The 20,529-nt window shown below is 46.3% G+C and overlaps 2 protein-coding genes across 2 annotated transcripts in view; both read right to left on the minus strand.

The window, feature by feature from the left end:
• LOC125355928 (microfibrillar-associated protein 1-like) overlaps positions 1-788 on the minus strand; it is a 3,685-nt gene extending 2,897 nt beyond the window's left edge. Inside the window, 2 exon segments of the mRNA XM_048352196.1 lie at positions 7-128; positions 131-788. Coding sequence (XP_048208153.1) covers positions 7-128; positions 131-788 — 780 coding nt within the window.
• An 8,777-nt stretch (positions 789-9,565) lies between these two features.
• On the minus strand, positions 9,566-10,834 carry LOC125356155 (microfibrillar-associated protein 1-like). Its single transcript, XM_048352516.1, has one exon. The coding sequence runs from the start codon at positions 10,832-10,834 to the stop codon at positions 9,566-9,568; it is 1,269 nt and encodes a 422-aa protein (XP_048208473.1).
• Between the last annotated feature and the right edge of the window lie 9,695 nt (positions 10,835-20,529).

Here is a 20,529-nt window from a genome sequence, read left to right on the forward strand (position 1 = left end):
TAGAGCATCCAGTGCGGCCAGGGACCGTGTGTTCTCCTGGAGCTCTTTCTTGGTCTCTGCTTCGACAATCTTGAGTGTGTACTTGCGCCTCTCCTCAGCCACGCGTTTAGCTTCCTGCTCCAACTCCTCTGTTTTAGGGCTTGGGCCTCATGTTCTTGACCTGTCACTCGGTCCTCCTTTCGAATGAAGACTGGCTTCAGGCGAGGCTCCATCTCGTCTTCACTGTCTGTGTACTCTTCGTATTCAGAGTCTGATTCCGACTCTTCCCCAGCACGTCCTTCCTCTTCCACCTCCATGACATCCATCTCTTCCTTTCTTCTTTCCTGTGCTCGCTGGCACATCAGGCCACGGCGCCGTTCTATTTCCTCATCATGCATTTCTTCCTCCTCTCCTTCACTGCTGTCTTCTCCTTCCATGTGACAATCATCTCCCTGGACTTTGGAGTCACTTTCTCCTACCACTTCAGGTTCCACTGTTTCCCGATGTCGAGCCAATCTGGCTTCCACATCTTCCCTGATCCGGTTTCGTAAGCGCCGCACACGAGGGTCACTAGATGAGTCCTCGTCCTGCTCCTCAGGCTCTGTGGCTCGTTCTCTGGCTCGCTTTAGGACCTGAAATTCTTCCTCATCTGAGGACTCCAGAGGGGCGTAGTGTGGCCTCTTTCCGGATACATAGCGTTTCACCTTCACTCTCTCCATGGAAAGCTCACCTTTCTCATTGCGAGCCAGGACGGCCCCAGCCGTGCACTGGAGAGGAGGCCGCTTCACGAGCGCGCTTGGCACCGACATGTCGACCCCAGCGGCAGTGCTTCCCAAACTCGATGAATCCCAAACGAGGCGCAAGGACCACGAGCCAGAACACCTGCTTCCCTCCTGGGCGACTCTGACTGGACTGCGGCTGGCAGAGACGACCTCCGCCCGAGCTGGTCAGGCCGGCAGTGTGCGAGCCCAGGACCGAGGGACGGCTACTTATGCGCCTGGGCCTTGGCTGTCCTCGCGTTCTCTGTCTCGCGATGCTTCCAAGGTTGCTCGATTGCCAATTTCAGCGTCATGGTGCGGGGTGGGGGGGGGGAGGGAGGGGGAGGAAGTGTTTCTTACCTGAGGCCTGGCAAGACTCAAATGAAATTCTCACCCATTTGTCTGGGTTTTGCAGCTGGGCAGGAACGATAGAGTGAATAGGAAACTTGAAGGAATAGGATGGTCATTGGCTTTGGCCCACGTTGGTGTGATGGCCACGCCCCACTGCAGAAGGAGGAGATCCCGCCCTATTGATGGGACCGGAAGCTCCACCCCTGCACTGCTGGTGTGGGGAAATTAGAGGGGAGTACTTGGGGATAGGAGGGGGAAGGAGACAGAGAGGAAAGGGAAGAAGCCAGAGTCCAGACTGGCAACGAGGGGAGGAGCAGAGCCCGGCTGGTCAGTGGAAGAAAAGAGCAGGCGGAGGAGAGGAGGAGAAGCTGGGTAGGGCGGTGAGGAGAACCAGGGCGGCCGGAAGAGGAGTGGAGCTGTACCAGACCGGCCAGAGGAATGGCAGAACCGACCGAAGCCTGAGGCCTGAGGGAGGGTCCGAACCCTGAGGCCTGAGAGAGGGTCGGAAACCTTGGGCCTGAGGGAGGGTCCGAAACCTGAGGTCTGAGGGAGGGTCAGCAACCTGGGGCCTGAGGGAGGGTCAGCAACCTGGGGCCTGAGGGAGGGTCCGAAACCTGGGCCCTGAGGGAGGGTCGGAAACCTGGGGCCAGCATAGAAGCCTAAGACCAGGGTGAGGGGCGGGCTTGAGGCTTAAACTTGAGGAGAGGATCCTAGAGGATGGTTGCTTGGTCCTCTGGAGGTTTGGAGTCCGGGAGGCTGAGGTGGTTAGAAATTAAGGTGGAAGTTCAGAGGTTAAGTCAGGACTCAGGTCTGGGTACTGGGTAACTAACCCAGAACAAGGTAGTCACAGGCAAGCGCTAGGAGGTGGAGGGTGGCTCTGGTTCCTGGTCTCAGATTGTAAATAAAATCCCTTTGTAAATCCCCTTCCCACCTTAAATTGTGCCTCAGTGTATTCTTGCTCTCCTGGAACACAACAGGATGCCTTCACCTGATGAAGGAACTGCAATTCAGGCCCGAGGCCAAAACTTGGAGGCCTTTGCCCTACTCAAACCCTCAGTGGACTTTTAGCCTTCACATTCCTTCTGGTACATGTGCTAACTGCATCAGTCAGTTACTCATTTTCTTTACTTTTGTGCTGGTACTGAGCTTAAAACACAAGGTATGGCAATTTCTGGAAAGGCACTCCACCCTTGGAGCCAAACCCCAGACCTCAAAATCCTTCTGTTTTCTGGAAACTGCTCTTCCTGGTGTGGTAGAGGAGAGATACAATGAGCATATGTCTAAATGAGTATAGTTCCAAAGTTAAAGACATTGGTGTGCAGACTTAATGTGGTTGTAAAGAGAATGAAGTATGGCCTGATCCCTAACTCTGGGCCTGAATACAGGGATTTTTTTTTCTTTAAGGGGTATGGAAGATGCTGGAAAGATATTGAACAAGATTTCCTCAACCTATCAAATTCACTTGAGTCGACCCTTGTCCTTTGAATGAGTGGTGAGAGGGAGGATAGAAACTAGTCTATGAACCAGCACATCACTTTTGAACAGATGACTCTGGATCCTGAGCTTCCACCTCCAAGCTGCTCCGTAGGGTCTCATGAGCTCATCCTCTTTCCTTTCCTGACCAAAAATGCCTTTTACTCTGTAGAACCTGAAAGTGAGCTAGCTAAAAACTTTCCAAAGAAAAACCAGTCCAGCAGCTGTTCCAAAGACATACCTAGCTGGAATGCCATGCACTTTCTCATGGCTCAGAAGAAACAAGGACGTTGAAGGGTTCAGATTAAAGTGACAGGTGAAAATGACAACTTCTGCTTCCTTCTAACAATAGAAAATTCCCATTTATGGGGATACTGTGTGAAAGAGGCAGCATAGGCCAGGAGCCAGACCCATCAGATTGGGTTCTGGGATGTTCTGTGTGGAGAGTCACAGATGAGGTTACCACCTACCTAGGCTGTATATTTCTCAGCTTCTAAAACCTTTGAAACTTAAGGAATGACCTTTTTGCCCTTCATAGGTAAGCTTGTCTCTTGAAGCTCACTTTGGATCATGTTTGAGGTTCAGTGTTAAGAGAAACGAGGCATGTCTTCAGTTCTTCTTTTCCTTGTGAAACCAGATGAATTATCACTCAGAAGCAGGTATATTCTGCTTCATGCAAGCTCTTGTGTGAAGAAATTGAGGTAGACACTATAGGCTGGTGTTCTTGCCCATGCATATAAACCACCTCCCTACTTGATGTTGGTCTGGTGTGTGCTTCATGCTATAATGAACTTGAATGCAGAACTTCCTTTCTTGGGAAGTGCTCCATGCAGACTCCCCCTAACTGGATCATGTCCCATGTCTCCTGAAGATCTCGGCTCTTCTCTCTGGATCACCAGGGAGAGTCAAGCTGGCTTTTCTTGGATAGGGTCTTGTCCAGTGGTTCTTTTCTCAGCATGCTTGTATTGAGAATGGCACAGACACAAGTTGAGATGTTCCTGAGTGGAGGCCTAGCTGTGCCCTTCCAGCACTGAGGAATTCAGTTCCCGCTGGATCCTGCTGTCTGCTCTTGTGGAGCAAGCCAGCCCTCCCGCCTTTGGTGCCTTCCCATGGGTCCGGGGTGGGCCCACTGTGGCGCCCTTTCTGACTTTTCAAAGTCCATGTATCAGGACTCTTCTTCCTGCCCTTTCCTTTGGTCTCAGAGGATTGGCCCCCGCAGAAAGCTCCCCAGGATTGTCCGGCACAGTCTTGCATTGATTTCTTTTTAAAAGGAAGTTTACTAAAATTGGTCTGTAATTAGGTGTGAGCAGTGTTTGCATGTAAGCATGAGCTTGCATGGCAGCAATGGAAATTACCACAGTTTTCAAGGGTCAACATATGGGTAGATCTGCCTGGACTTTATCAAAGGTCACTGGACATGAGTTACTGGACACTCCTAAAATACAGTGATAGTAGAGTAGTAAGAACAGTGAAGGAGGTTGCTAAGTTGTCCAAAAGTGGAGATCAGGCTCATTGGAAATATCCAGCAGCATCTGGTGAAGAAAATTTAAATACCAGTGGAAGAGTATCAGGCAATACAGCCATCTAAGTTCTTTGGACTAAAAGGACAGTATAAACTTGTTTAGCCAAGGGAATCACTTCTCTGAGAGATGGCTACCTCTGAAGCCGACTGAAGACAAAACTCCAATGCAAAAGTAGAGCTCAGAAGCTGAGGAACAGGGCGGGGGCTGAAAGTCTGGGGAAAACTCTTCAGCTGCAGCCACATAAGTCTCTGTGTCTCTCCAGCAGGGATATTAGCTTTAGGGATCTCCTACAAGTGAAGGAACTGCACTAGGAGAGTCATTTTAGATCAATCAGATGTGTTCTCATAAAAAGTCTTGGAGGCCTCAAACTGAGGAGTTTTCTGTACTTTCCCAGCATTGTAAGTCTAGAAAAGTTGGGTTTGGCTACATAACGGCTCAGGCTCCTGTTGCTCCCTCCATACAGATTTGTGTACCCCACTGCTGGCCAGACAGCTGTCCCTACTCCTAGGAGCCTCATATTTTAGCTTCTACTCAGATTTGCTATCCAGCTATAGATTTCTCTAACTAGTTTGTCTGATAAAGGGAACACTATCTCAACTTGAAAGAATAGAATGGTGGCTGTTGGAACTAGAAAGAAACAACTAGCTATATCATTTAAACATGGCTTGTGAGATTCCTTTTGAGGAATAAATCCTTTGAAGCTAGCTGTATCCGGGCATGCTTTGGGTGGTTTTCCTATGAACTCCCTCAACCTGAATCTGCTCTGGACTTGAATATATTCTAGGTGGCTCAAGCCTGAAAAAGCCAACTGTCTTTGCCCATTTTGTGCTACTCTAACAGTTGATATGCTCAAAGAACAAAAGTCTTGTTTCTAAGGGTGAAAGGCAAGTACCAGACCACAATGGGCTGAGCCCTCCTTGCCATTCTTTGGCCAAAGGTGAGAGGTGTAAATGCATCCACTCATAAGGAATGTGCTCATGTGATGTGTGCATTCTCCCATTTGAAAAGCTATTATTACCACCTTTCCTCGAGAGTGTCCCACCTCCTAACACTGTTGTATCAGTGGTTACATTTTCAGCACAGAAACTCTGTAAGTACAAACAGTACCAGCTCTTGAGTTCCCTTCTGGAGACTCAGGCTGAACTCACCAACGGTGCCCACTGTTCGGACTCAAGAGGCACTCCAGCATGTTTTAAATGTCATAAGACTGCCAGCCTCAAGATTATGAATGATGGGCTCCATAAACTGATGTGAGGTTGTTATCAATGTCAGTGATAGAACCTGGGCGGGTTGGGTTTGAGTTTGAGTCCTACCTTGTGAGTGCAAAGGATTGCATTGCATACCTTAGGGAAACTTGGGAATTTGTAAAGTACTGATGTCAAATCTAAGTAAAAGGAAAGTTTTCATTAGACTAAAGAGAAGGTATGATGTGTCTGATCATGAAAGGTGCCCAAATGCTTGGCTGCTATTGAATGCTGTCGAATACAAACACAAGACTAAATGAGGTCACCCGTGTTCTTGGAAGGACTTGAGGTGACTGGACTAGGATGCCCCATAGAACGTTCCTAGGACAGCTCAACATTGGTGAGCTCTTCACCTCTGCTTGCCCTAGCAGTAGCAGATTTACTTTTGTCTGATGAGTAAATTATGGCAAGTTCTGTCCCCAAACCAAAATGGACTGCTTCACATCCCCAGAGCATCTGGGAAATTGAAACAGAATCCTAATGGGAAGAACTTAGAAGTCCTCTGTGTTGGCATGGAAGAGCTACCAGTTGGCACTTAGGAGTGAGCTGCTGGAAAAGTGGTTGTCCTCCATGTAAAAAGTATTTGACACCAGGGGTGTGTTCTCCATTGAACACTGGCTGGGGGTTTTAGTTCAGCCTGATGGCTTGTGTGATGAACTCAACTATCCTATGGTTTAGTCTCAGACCTGCGAGTCTTCTCATTTTAGATGTGAATTGCAAGTTGTAGGTGGTCACTGAAGTAGAGTGGGGGTTCGCTACAATGAAACAGGGTCTCCTCCCAAGGGAGGGGATTCCTGGTTCCCCCAAGAGTCCACCACACAGTCTCCAGCTACGAGGTGACAAAAAGGCAGTTTTATTGGGGAAGTAAAAAGTGAACAAAAAGTGAACCGACCGGCCTTGGTCGCAGCCCAGACTCGGGAGCTGAAACTGCTGACCACGTGTGCAGGATCAGGGCCCAGACTAGGGAGCTGGGACCGACTGCACGTGTGCAGTCCAGACTCGGGAGCTGGGACCGCATGTCTGCAGCCCAGACTCGGGAGCTGGGACCGCATGTCCGTGTGGCCTTCCAGCCTGGTTATAAGGCAAACATCACAGACAAACTTGTCACACGCAGGTGACCAATGAAGATACAACACTTACAGGGCATGCTAGGCCGCACGCAGGTGGCCAATAGAGTTACACTCTGTCTCATAATATTCATTTGAACTAACCTATCATTCTAGTTAGAATTGATGCATGGACTTGGCAGGGCTCACATGATGCAGGTGGATATGCCTGCTCACAGCCTGTTCCCTTGAAGCTCCCAGGCCTCAGGTGGTTAATCTACATAACTTATCATAATAAGAGGAGGACACAGGTTCCCTTGAAGCTCCCAGGCCTCAGGTAGTCAATCTACATAGTAAAGGGAGCTTCCCTGAATAGGGTGGGGGAGGGCTTAGTGGAGATGGAGTTGGCTTCAGCTCTTATCTGAGCTGGAGTCAACCTGAAGTCCCTCCACAGCTATTGATGGCACTGGGCAGATCTGGCCTCCCTATTACAGTCACCTACACTAAAAATGGACAATTATCGGGGACCATATCACCTCCCAGTTCATTTAATTTCCTATCACGCCTCACAGTCACTTGCTCTGTTGTAGTAAAGGAACTATAGGATTCAGATGAACAGCAAGATGGAGGGAGATGCAGGGCAAGTCTAGGCTTGTGGAAAGAGGCCCTTTTGGGGCTACCTGTGTCTCCAGGAAGTTCCCTATTTTCAGTGACCTGGAAACAAGCTATTCTACGTTACTGAGCTTGCATTATAGTGGATGACCAATTATTAGCCATCCTTCTCACCTCATGTTTTTCTTCGGTGGGGGGTGGATGTTGGAAGCCCCAATCTTAATGTCTTGGAGTCACCAGCGACCACTCCCCATCCAGAGCCTATGTAGATGCCCCAGTCATCTCATTAGCATTGAATAAAATACTACAGAGTATCCAGGCATTGAAAGTCACATGACTGGTAATGAAGACACCTGAGAATCACATTTTGGGTGCTTTCTCAAAGATGAATTGCTTTGGGGGATCTTTCTCATGTATAAATACAGGCAAAATAACTTGCCTCTCTGCCTTAGATTACTTAGTAAGAAAGGCTTAAGCTAGCTCTTGTTGCCTTTCAGCAACAAACCCAGCTTCCTAAGCTCTGGGAGACAGGCATAAGCCTCCAAGAAGAGCTTGACCACTAGAAGCAATGGCTAGAATCTGGGAGCTAGTAGTACTGATAAGCTTGTCTACAAGCGGCCTCTGGCGACTTGGATTTGAAAAACCACGCTAGTTCTAGACCTCCCCTCCATACCTAATCTATAAATGTGTGCCCATTGTGTAGAAGAATGATCCTGTGTCTTGAAGAGAATTGGGTATAAGTTTACCCCTCAACCTCTTAGATAATCTTGAACTAGATGAGAGGCAAACATTGACCATAGGGAAAGCTAGGAGAACACCCAGTAGCCCCACTTGGCCTTGTTTTGTCTGTGAGCATTGCACACAGCTGGGCTGGCATTGGCAGAGCCCTCTTGTAAAGGGGTACTAAAGTGCTTTCTCACTTTGGCCCTTGTAATGGGGAGACCAGATCTTCCCAGTGCCATTAATAGCTGTGGAGGGACTTCAGGTTGACTCCAGCTCAGATTAGAGCAGAAGCCAACTCCATCTCCACTAAGCCCTCCCCCACCCTATTCAGGGAAGCTCCCTTTACTATGTAGATTGACTACCTGAGGCCTGGGAGCTTCAAGGGAACCTGTGTCCTCCTCTTTATTATGATAAGTTATGTAGATTAACCACCTGAGGCTTGGGAGCTTCAAGGAAACCAGCTATGAATAGGCATATCCGCCTGCATCATGTGTGCCCTGCCAAATCCATTCTAACTAGAATGATAGGTTAGTTCAAATGAATATTATGAGACAGACTGTAACTCTATTGGCCACCTGTGTGCGGCCTAGCATGCTCTGTAAGTGTTGTATCTTCATTGGTCACCTGCGTGTGACAAGTTTGTCTGTGATGTTTGCCTTATAACCAGGCTGGAAGGCCACACGGGGGCGGTCCCAGCTCCCGAGTCTGGGCCGCCCAGGTGTGTACAAGCCCAGCTCCCGAGTCTGGGCTCCACACGTGGTTGGCAGTTTCGGCTCCCGAGTCTGGGCTGCGACCAAGGCCTGTCGGTTCACTTTTTTTCACTTTTTACTTCCCCAATAAAACTGTCTTTTTGTCACCTTGTAGCTGGAGACTGTGTGGTGGACTCTTGGGAGAACCAGGAATCCCTTCCCTTGGGGGGAACCCTGTTTCATTGTAGCGAACCCCCACTCTACTTCAGCCCTCATGGGTCATCAGTACTGTACCTAGTATCTGTTGGTGATCTTCACACTTCTGCCTTGGTTGCAGGTGGAAAGTAGAGATGGTTTCTGATTTTTCCTGCTAGCAGCATTCACCTTGTGTTGGTTCCCTAATCTCTTGAGTGGTTCCCCTCCAGTTTACAAGAATCTGGGTAGACCAGAGGGCATGTGTCTTCAGTGACTAGGACTTTGTCCCCAGGAATAAACACTCCTTTCCTGCTCAGTTCACAATGCTTTTAAGTCTGCCGGAAGTTGGACATCACTTGAGCTGGTCACCTGCAGACCTAAGTCATCTCAGGAGCTGACATAGCTTCTTCATAGGAAGACGTTTTACACTGTGCTTAATATGTTTTTTTTTTTAAATTTTTGACTTTTATTTGACACATATATACATCAAATGAATCACAAAGTATATTCACTTAGAAAAGTTGACTCTACCCAAAAATGCACAACAGATTTCAGTGAGCAGAGATTAATAAGTACTCCTAACCCTCAGGTAGAAGTAATACACTGTCCACTTACATGTTCACTGACCCAAGAGAAGGTGCTAGAGAAAGAAACCTGAAACAGTCCCAAGTAAATTTGGGAAGTCACACAGAGAAACAGGATTTCTCAAGTTGTAAGACTCTAAGCCTATCTGGATAGTACTTTTCTGTGGGTTTCTCAATAGGAGTCCAGACCTCACCAAACACCTTCAAAGACTAGGCAGCCCAGAAGCACAGGGGGGTAGTTATTCCAGTAGGCTACATACAAGAACCACATAAAGGATGTTAAAAGGAAACCAAGGACCAGATGTTGAGTCCTTGTGTCCACAGTTGGAATATAGTTGGATCTTAGGTCGTTCTCCACTTCTGGGCTGATGGTCGCTCAAATAACATCTCATAATCCAGCTGCCCTCTGTTTAAAGAACTTTCTGTTCAGGGCACTGTCTTGACCCCATCCTGAGTCAAAGGAAGTGGTGTCTTGATCCACAAGGTGTGTATATTTGGTACGACCAGAACGTCCAAAGTTCTTGACCTGCATGACTTTGGGAAGGATCGTTTTGTCAAAATGATCCTCAAGGGTCGGTGAGCTGAAATCTCTCCTGTATAGTTCTTCATCCTCATCCATGAAGAAGGCACCTCGGTGATAATACTTCTGTAAAAACTTGTATTTGCCTTTCACAGCTTTGTTGGTGATGACTTTCCCATTTTCCCGAAGCTCAGCTCGCCTCTCTTCCTCAGTCAGGTTTCGCATGTGTTGAATTTCTGCTTTTTCCTTTTCAAGTGCTGCTCGGTCTTCTCCGTCCCTCTTGATTCTTTTGAGCTCTCGAACTTTCCACGCCTCATAGTCATCCTCCTGGTTTTCATCATCAGTGTTTAGAGCATCCAGTGCGGCCAGGGACCGTGTGTTCTCCTGGAGCTTTTTCTTGGTCTCTGCTTCGACAATCTTGAGTGTGTACTTGCGCCTCTCCTCAGCCACACGTTTAGCTTCCTGCTCCAACTCCGTCTGTTTTAGGGCTTGGGCCTCATGCTCTTGACCTGTCACTCGGTCCTCCTTTCGAATGAAGACTGGCTTCAGGCGAGCCTCCATCTCGTCTTCACTGTCTGTGTACTCTTCGTATTCAGACTCTGACTCCGACTCTTCCCCAACACGTCCTTCCTCTTCCACCTTCATGACATCCATCTCTTCCTTTCTTCTTTCCTGTGCTCGCTGGCACATCAGGCCACGGCGCCGTTCTATTTCCTCATCATGCATTTCTTCCTCCTCTCCTTCACTGCTGTCTTCTCCTTCCATGTGACAATCATCTCCCTGTCCTTTGGAGTCACGTTCTCCTACCACTTCAGGTTCCACTGTTTCCCGATGTCGAGCCAATCTGGCTCCCACATCTTCCCTGATCCGGTTTCGTAAGCGCCGCACACGAGGGTCACTAGATGAGTCCTCGTCCTGCTCCTCAGGCTCTGCGGCTCGTTCTCTGGCTCGCTTTAGGACCTGAAATTCTTCCTCATGTGAGGACTCCAGAGGCGCGTAGTGTGGCCTCTTTCCGGATACATAGCGTTTCACCTTCACTCTCTCCATGGAAAGCTCACCTTTCTCATTGCGAGCCAGGACGGCCCCAGCCGACCACTGGAGAGGAGGCCGCTTCACGAGCGCGCTTGGCACCGACATGTCGACCCCAGCGGCAGTGCTTCCCAAACTCGATGAATCCCAAACGAGGCGCAAGGACCACGAGCGAGAACACCCGCTTCCCTCCTGGGCGGCTCCGACCCGCCTGTGCGGCTGGCAGAGACGACCTCCGCCGAGCTGGACAGGCCCGCAGTGTGCGAGCCCAGGACCGAGGGACGGCTACTTATGCGCCTGGGCCTTGGTGGTCCTCGCGTTCTCAGACTCGCGAGGCTTCCAAGGGGGCTCGATTGCCAATCTCTGCGTGATGGGATGGGGGAGGTTGCTTACCCAAGGCCTGGCAAGACTCAAATGAAAGTCTCACCCATTTGTCTGGGTTTTGCAGCTGGGCAGGATCGATAGAGTGAATAGGAAACTGGAAGGAATAGGATGGTCATTGGCTTTGGCCCACGTTGGTGTGATGGCCACGCCCCACTGCTGAAGGAGGAGATCCCGCCCTATGTTGATGCAACCGGAAGCTCCACCCCTGCACTGCTGGTGTGTGGAAATTAGAGGGGAGTACTTGGGGAGAGGAGGAGGAAGGACACAAAGAGGAAAGGGAAGAAGCCGGAGTCTGGACAGACATCGAGGGGACGGGCAGAGCCCGTATGGTCAGAGGAAGAAAAGAGCAGGAGGAGGAGGAGAGGACGAGAAGCTGGGTAGAGCGGTGAGGCGAACCATGGCGGCCAGAAGAGGAGTGGAGCTGTACCAGACCGGCCAGAGGAATGGGCAGAACAGACCGAAGCCTGAGGCCTGAGGGAAGGTCTGAAACCTGAGGCCTGAGGGAGGGTTCGAAACCTGGGGCCTGAGGGAGGGTCTGAAACCTGGGGCCTGAGGGAGGGTCTGAAACCTGGGGCCAGCATAGAAGCCTAAGGCCAGGGGTGGGGGGCGGGCTGGAGGCTTAAAACTTGAGGAGAGGATCCTAGAGGATGGTTGCTTGGTCCTCTGGAGGTTTGGAGTCTGGGAGGCTGAGGTGGTTAGAATTTACGGTGGAAGTTCAGAGGTTAAGTCAGGACTCAGGTCTGGGTACTGGGTAACTAACCCAGGACAAGGTAGTCACAGGCAAGCGCTAGGAGGTGGAGGGTGGCTCTGGTTCCTCCTCTCAGATTGTAAATAAAATCCCTTTGTAAATCCCCTTCCCACCTTAAATTGTGCCTCAGTGTATTCTTGCTCTCCTGGAACACAACAGGATGCCTTCACCTGATGAAGGAACTGCAATTCAGGCCCGAGGCCAAAACTTGGAGGCATTTGCCCTACTCAAACCCTCAGTGGACTTTTAGCCTTCACATTCATTCTGGTACACGTGCTAACTGTGTCAGGCAGTTATTCATTTTCTTTACTTTTGTGGTGGTACTCAGCTCAAAACACAGGGCATGGCAATTTCTGGAAAGGTACTCCACCCCTGGAGCCAAACCCCAGACCTCAAAATCCTTCTGTTTTCTGGAAACTGCTCTTCCTGATGTGGTAGAGGAGAGATACAATGAGCATATGTCTAAATGAGCATAGTTCCAAAGTTAAAGACATTGGTGTGCAGACTTAATGTGGTTGTAGAGAGAATGAAGTATGGCCTGATCCTTAACTCTGGGCCTGAATACAGGGATTTTTTTTTTCTTTAAGGGGGTATGGAAGATGCTGGAAAGATATTGAACAAGATTTTCTCAACCTATCAAATTCACTTGAGTCGACCTTTGTCCTTTGAATGAGTGGTGAGAGGGAGGATAGAAACTAGTCTGAACTAGCACTTCACTTTTCAAAAGATGTCTCTGGATCCTGAGCTTCCACCTCCAAGCTGCTCTGTAAGGTCTCATGGGCTCATCCCCTTTCCTTTCCTGACCCAAAATGCCTTTTACTCTGTAGAACCTGAAAGTGAGCTAGCTGAAAAATTTTCCAAAGAAAAACGTGTCCAGCAGCTGTTCCAAAGACATACCTAGCTGGAATGCCATGCACTTTCTCATGGCTCAGAAGAAACAAGGACGTTGAAGGGTTCAGATTAAAGTGAAAGGTCTTGTCCAGTGGTTCTTTTCTCAGCATGCTTATATTGTGAATGGCAGACAGATACAAGTTGAGATGTTCCTGAGGGGAGGCCTAGCTGTGCCCTTCCAGCATGGAGGACTTCAGTTCCCGCTGGATCCTGCTGTTTGCTCTGCCCTTGTGGAGCAAGCCAGCCCTCCTGCCCTTGGGCGCCTTCGCATGGGTCCTGGGTGGGCCCACTGTGGCGCCCTTTCTGACTTTTTATAGTCCATGTATCTGGACTCTTCCTCCTACCCTTTCCTTTGTTCTCAGAGGATTGTTCCCCACAGGAAGCTCCCCAGGATTGTTGGGCACAGTCTTGCATTGATTTCTTTTTAAAAGGAAGTTTACTAAAATTGGTCTGTAATTAACTGTGAGCAGTGTTTGCATGTAAGCATGAGCTCTTAAGGCAGCTATGGAAACTGTGCCAGAGTTCTCAAGGGTCAACATGTGGGTAGATCTGCCTGGACTTTATCAAAGGATCACTGCTACTTAGAGCAGCAAACCATTTATACTTCTATGTCTACTTGTAGTCCAGAAGTGCCTCTCTTTTGAGGAATTCTGATACTAGTTTAAATATCCCCTTCCCAAAGAAAAAAGTAGTAGGGAAGAAATTTTATTGTAAAAGATTCAGAAAAATAAAGCAGAGAAATATTTGAAGATTTGAAGGGCTATTTTCTGTTAGAGATTAACTTGATGGCCTTTAAGTGTAAAGATGTCATTAGTGGATGAATGCTAAATGTAGTATCTACACCCACTGAAGCATCATTCACTATTTACAAAGGAAGTATATAGTGTCATGTGACAATGAGGCCGAATCTTTCCTTTTTTTCATGTATATGTGAACTTTTATGCTCATTGCTTAGTTACCTTGAATATAACATTCATCATAGAGGAAGAAGAAAGATGGCAGCCAAACAATAGATAATTGCCCCAGCTTTCTTTATCCAAGTGGAGATTTGGGGTCCTAGCATAGAGTTCTCCAAGAGCACACAGTTCTTCCCAAGTGATTGACAACAAATATGTGAACTGAAGTAGAGTGGGGGTTCGCTACAATGAAACAGGGTTCCCCCCAAGGGAAGGGATTCCTGGTTCTCCCAAGAGTCCACCACACAGTCTCCAGCTACAAGGTGACAAAAAGACAGTTTTATTGGGGAAGTAAAAAGTGAACAAAAAGTGAACCGACAGGCCTTGGTCACAGCCCGGACTTGGGAGCCGAAACTGCCAACCACGTGTGGAGCCCAGACTCGAGAGCTGGGCTTGTACACACCTGGGCGGCCCAGACTCGGGAGCTGGGACCGCCCCCGTGTGGCCTTCCAGCCTGGTTATAAGGCAAACATCACAGACAAACTTGTCACACGCAGGTGACCAATGAAGATACAACACTTACAGAGCATGCTAGGCCGCACGCAGGTGGCCAATAGAGTTACAGTCTGTCTCATAATATTCATTTGAACTAACCTATCATTCTAGTTAGAATTGACACATGGATTTGGCGGGGCTCACATGATGCAGGCGGATATGCCTACTCACAGCCTGTTCCCTTGAAGCTCCCAGGCCTCAGGTGGTTAATCTACATAACTTATCATAATAAAGAGGAGGACACAGGTTCCCTTGAAGCTCCCAGGCCTCAGGTAGTCAATCTACATAGTAAAGGGAGCTTCCCTGAATAGGGTGGGGGAGGGCTTAGTGGAGATGGAGTTGGCTTCTGCTCTAATCTGAGCTGGAGTCAATCTGAAGTCCCTCCACAGCTATTAATGGCACTGGGCAGATCTGGCCTCCCCATTACATGAACAAGTTTGAGAGTTGTGGGAACTGAAAAGGTTCATAACTTATGCACATAAGGACAGAGAATCATGAAAAGCCCTGCGCCATTCCCCCATCCCTGCCAGAAGCCCACGGGAGCTGCCCCATGCCTGCCTTGGACTTTAAGACCCTCCGGAGTGGACTGTAGCATTCTGATGCAGAAAGCTCCTTTTTATATAAACTACAAAAGAAGCATCCCTAATCAACTGAGCAAAGGATTAAGTTGTGGCTATTACTAGGTAGCAACCAACCAAGCTGTTTGGGTATCTTAAGTTGAAGGAAGGAGTTCTTATAGTCTTGAACACATGTTCGATATTCATTTTGGAAAGGTCTCAACACTAGCTTTTGGGCACAAAAACACAGTGCAGTGTTTGAACAACTCTTATGGATTGATGTAGGAGCCTATAGACAGAGATAGGCATGTGGTCAAGAGTAATGACCAGCTTCTCAGGGTGGCTGCAGGTTTCATGAGGAAATGTTTAAGCTCTGGTGAAGGGCTAGTTTATGCAAAGTAAGAGGTACTACCAAGTTCATGCTTAATGAAAGGCATATAAAGGTCATCTTGGAGTTCAACATGACTTTTGAGCTTCAGTGGTATAAATTATGTAATTCCTTGTGGAGGTTTGTGGTACATAAGACACTGGTTTGTTTGCTCTACCAGATGGAAATGGGGTTGAAAATGAAGGCGAACCTGTGACCTGTGTATTTTGATGACTGGCTCTATTGTCAAAACCATGCCATCTATCAGACTTACAACACAGCAACATTCTGTGGTGGTGCTCGGGTGTGCATGTACTTGATAGCAACAAAATGAAATTAATAAGCCCATTACACTAGAATTGGCACTACTGAACTCCTTTTTTTCTAAATGATGTCAGCCTAGGCTGTCTGCAATGATGTCATCTAAATGGAATGGCTCTCGGATTCAGCAGGGGTGGGCTGGGGTGGAATGGTTATGCAGGTCTGAGGTCTGTTTAAGAAAGCTTTTGCTTGCTGTTGGATAGCAGAAGGACTCCATTACCAGGCCAAGATACCACAAGGTATCAGGTAATCGCTCTTTGTCAGCCCCAGTATTGGCTTTCCTCTAGGCTTCAGCCACATCCTTCATTGTATAGCTTTGTTTAGCCCACCTTAATTTACTTGTGGCCTATTCCTTTCTATGAGTTGTGGCTCTCCATGCTATATTCCCATAGCAATTAAGGCCTCAGAACAAAAAAAAAAAATCCCAAGATCGGATGTCCTGAGTCAAAAGTCTTACAATTTAACTTCTCCAGATAATAGACTTGTAAGTTCTATGTATCTAGGTTTGCACTTAAATTCTTTATGGCTTGGTCATTTTGTGTGAATTTGGAATAACATCCCAGCATGGAAATTCTCTAAGTAGAATTCCCAGGGAATGATTTGGGTATTTCCAATTTTGTTGGTCAAAGACCACTTAAAAGTAGCATATATATTTAAAGTATGCTTCCATCTGTTTGCAGCAGGTGCTTTATGAATGATAGGACTGTTGGGCCTGCATAGGGTGGATGGAAGAATGACTTCATGAGCTTGCCATTAGTGAGGTCAGCCAAAAAGAATGAGCAAGTGTCCCAGCATGCCTGGGAACAAGGCAACTATAAATAGGACATCTCCCACAGGCAGAATGCTACTTGATTGTTTCTATGGCCCAGGCTGTACAACTGAGCTATTCATAGTGAGCAGACACATAACTCAGGTGAGCAAATGTTGGCCATGCCACCCAGAATTTTCCTTTGACATCCATAGATAAATAGTAAGTGCTTCGAGTTAGTTCCTCCCTATCCAGGTCTCCTAAATACCTCCATGTTACTGATTGATATCTGGGGCTGATATTAGCTCCCAGTGGACCTGGGAGTCCTTTGAATAAACAATAGTTGCTTCCTTATATTGATATCCAGGTATCTCTGGACACTTAAGCAGCCTGGAATGAATTTTTTCTACATATAAGCTAAAAGCCTAAACCACTGCACAGAAAAAACCTAAAGCCTACAAACAGATGAGGAAACCAATTTCTTGAGAGGCCAGAGATAATTGAAGTTAAGAGAAATGGGTAGCCGTGTGGTCAATGGACTTTACTGAAATTTGGTTTGAAGTTTCCATGGGCTGGGTTTACATTGGCTTTCAGGATAATGGAATATGATGTGTATGGAAATTTTAGTCATGTCCAAATGACAGAGGGATCTGAGAAAAAATGTTTTATTAGTTTTAATATATGTCTCCATTTATTTTCCTTCTGCTCAGATACTGGTGGACACCGTATATAATATATATATGCACATATAAGTATATATATGTATACACACATATATATATACATATATACACATACATACATACATATATATATATATATATATATATATATATATATAGTCTCAAGATTTCTCCTTATGTCCTAGCAAGAATATAAAGAGCATGCCATCCAGGAATGCGCAGGCCTGGATCCTGAAATCATATTTCCTCCCTGTCTGGGTACAGTGTCTGTCTGGGTGGGTGTGGGGGTCTAAAGATAGGTCATTCTGGCCATCAAGAGCCCACTGCCTTTGATGGACATGAACTTCCTCCTGTCACCACTAGGTGGGGAAAACTCACCATAGCTGTTGCAGCTGTGGGGGAGCTGAGAATCTGGGAACTTCTCACCAGAAATGGCGGGGGGGGGGGGGGGGGGGGGCTGCTGGGGATATGGCCTAGTGGCAAGAGTGCTTGCCTCATATACATGAGGCCCTGGGTTCAATTCCCCAGCACCACATATATAGAAAACGGCCAGAAGTGGCGCTGTGGCTCAAGTGGCAGAGTGCTAGCTTTGAGCAAAAAAGAAGCCAGGGACAGAGCTCAGGCCCTGAGTTCAAGGCCTAGGACTGGCCAAAAAAAAAAAAAAGAAATTGTGAAGGGTCAGCTCTAAAATCATGTCACCAACCCCTGTCCACACCCTTCTTTCTCTCATGCTGGGAAACCTCCAGTAATTCTCAGATGTCTTGAAATCAACTTAAAAGCCCAAGTTTCAGCAATATTTAGCAACTATTCTAAATGTGACATGGATGTTATACAATTTTTCAAATATTATAGAATCATTTTAAAACAGGTTTATGTAGCACAATCAATGAAATAACTGGTATGAAATTACAAAAGAAATTGTGAAATGTGTATACACCAACACCCAAAACAGCTTAGCTTCCTATCTCTGGATTCAGTGAGAAGACAGTGCACTTTTCACTCTCTTTTCTATTTTAATACATGTTTGAGTTCTTAGATAACACTCAGGCACCCAGTCATCCAAACAGACTTCTTAGATGTCCATCCGTGCAAACAGCATCTCCACAAATGAGTTTCCATAGAGATAGGAATCCCCCTCATTACTGTACCTCAGGACTGCTAGTTTCTCCTATGCCATCTCACATCCTGCAAATCCCTCTGTCACCAAGACATATAATGTGCCATCGCTCCCTCTGGAGATAAAAGCTGAAATATCTTCAGTTCCTGGGTTCTGGTACAGCATTTTCACATTTATTCGTACACTAAATATAAAGAACCATGTTTAGAAAAGCATGCAGAAACAGTACCATGAGCATTCCTAGACAATAACTTTGTGAACAAATCAAAGGGAACCACTGACCTCTTCAAGCTTCCATTTTAATGCAAAGGAGAGACAGTGAAAAAATGTGTCTCATGCTGCTCTGGCCCTATCTCCTAAGACTCCCCTACCCCTCCCTGCCCATACCCCCTCCTCCCCTCTCCCTAGCAACACCATTACTCAAGGGAAGTGGCCATCCTGGACCACATTGTGTCTCTTCATGTCTTAGCGTGATTAGAAGGAGAGGAAGGGGAAACAAGTTAGAGTGGAACATTTGTGGGTCCTTAAAAAATGTCCCATGTGATCTCACTGAAGGCCATTTAACCAAACAAGCTTCTGAATAAGGCTACCAGATTTTTATTCCATCATGTCCATGGAATTGGAAATCACCAAACACACATAACAGTGACATGAACCAGACCCTGACCCTGTATTCAAAATAAAACTGGATCCTCTTGTAGCAGAGCAACTTTGGCCATGTTTCATATCTCTGTTATTGAAGAGAAACAAACATTATTTTTAAGTGATTTCTTCACAGGCAAAGGTACAGAAAGTATTTTTATCTAGTGTATCTCCCCAGTTTATAATGATACTTCCTTCAAATTGTGATTTAGTAATCTTCTCTAATCTGTAACTAAAAGCTTTGCTCATAAAGGAAAGAATGGACATTGACATTTGCTCTTCCAATGCATCTGTTATACCTTTCAGAGCTCTTGCTCCAAATAACTACTGCTTTTTATAAACAGTTTGCTTTTGAAGATGCTTAATTTAATTCCATTGCAGGGAAGATGTGCAGGACAACTGGTTGGCCTAATTAAGAAGACATTCCCTAGGCTGTGATAGTCTCCAGTATTGGTCCAAGATTAATCCTACCTGTCTTGGCCTCATGGAAAAATCTGAGATCCTAGTGATATATGAGAAAGAAGCATGTACATGGCAAGGAGTCTTCACAATCCTAGGATTTGTTAGCAACAAGGAAAAACCTAATACAGAAGCAGCACACAGGAGGGCCGAAAATGAAGAAGGAAAACATCATATCTGAGTATAACAAATGAGGCTCTGGATTAAGTTTTCTTTGAGCTTCTGCTCTGTAGTTTCCTTTAGTTTCTCTGTTTTGCTATGTAAGGTGCTGTACACTGAAATTTCTTCCCACTGTCCATGAAATATTGCAAAATGATCATTGAGTTCTAATGAATACTTTTTAGTAATGGAAGAATATATTTTACATTACATTCTATTAAGTAAGAAAAAAAGATATAATTATGGTCTCACCATGCTTAGTGACCACACAGAAGCCATGTTTCGAATGTTCTCAGATTAGATTTGTGCATTTTTTATCCAGGGTACATTCAGCCATGCATAAATGTGAGCAAAGTCCAGAAATTCTGCTTTGTTCTTTTGATGGTGTCTTTTAGCTGACCCATGGTTTGAATCACCATTACTAGCGATGGCAACCTTCATTTCAATTCTAGAATAAGGCGATGATGCCTATTGAATTTCTCTGTTATATAATTACTCTTTTGCTTTTGTATTTATGAGAATGTGTGGAGAAGATATCGTTGGTATATGAATATTTCATTTCTTATCTAAATATCACTGTGAATCCCAAATTTGCAATTTCTTTAATAGAATCTATTAGTATTTATTTGGTATTCAAAAATCCCTCTCAATTGACCAGTAGGCATCCCTTGCTTGTTGATTTCTTTCTTTTTCCTTGACCTCACATGCCAGGAATTCTTTGTTTGTGACCCAAAATGGCCCCAAATTATCTTTTACTTTCCTATTATTATTTTTTTTTTTTGGCCAGTCCTGGGCCTTGGACTCAGGGCCTGAGCACTGTCCCTAGCTTCTTCCCGCTCAAGGCTAGCACTCTGCCACTTGAGCCACAGCGCTGCTTCTGGCCGTTTTCTGTATATGTGGTGCTGGGGAATCGAACCTAGGGCCTCGTGTATCCGAGGCAGACACTCTTGCCACTAGGCTATATCCCCAGCCCCTACTTTCCTATTTTTGATAAAGAAGTAGCTATATCTGCAAGTGTCACTTGTTTCCTTATCAGAGAATAGCTTGGAGATCCACTAGTGATGATGCTATCTGTTATTGGAGCTAGAGCATAGTTGCTTCTAGGCTAGGAAAAATTAGCTACATGCATCCATTCTTCTATTCTGATATATGCATACATGAATATGTGCATTTATGGTGATTTCTTCACATGCATCCACACAATAGGCTAATCTTCAATAAATTGTTAGGCGAAATTTTCTTACAGATTGCAATTCTTTCCTCCAAGAGTAGGATG

This window comes from Perognathus longimembris, chromosome 8, assembly GCF_023159225.1.
Source record: "Perognathus longimembris pacificus isolate PPM17 chromosome 8, ASM2315922v1, whole genome shotgun sequence".
Lineage (NCBI taxonomy): Eukaryota > Metazoa > Chordata > Mammalia > Rodentia > Heteromyidae > Perognathus > Perognathus longimembris.

Excerpts from the sequence above, each read along its gene's own strand:
- LOC125356155 (XM_048352516.1), bottom strand. The coding sequence starts at position 10,834 with ATGTCGGTGCCAAGCGCGCTCGTGAAGCGGCCTCCTCTCCAGTGGTCG.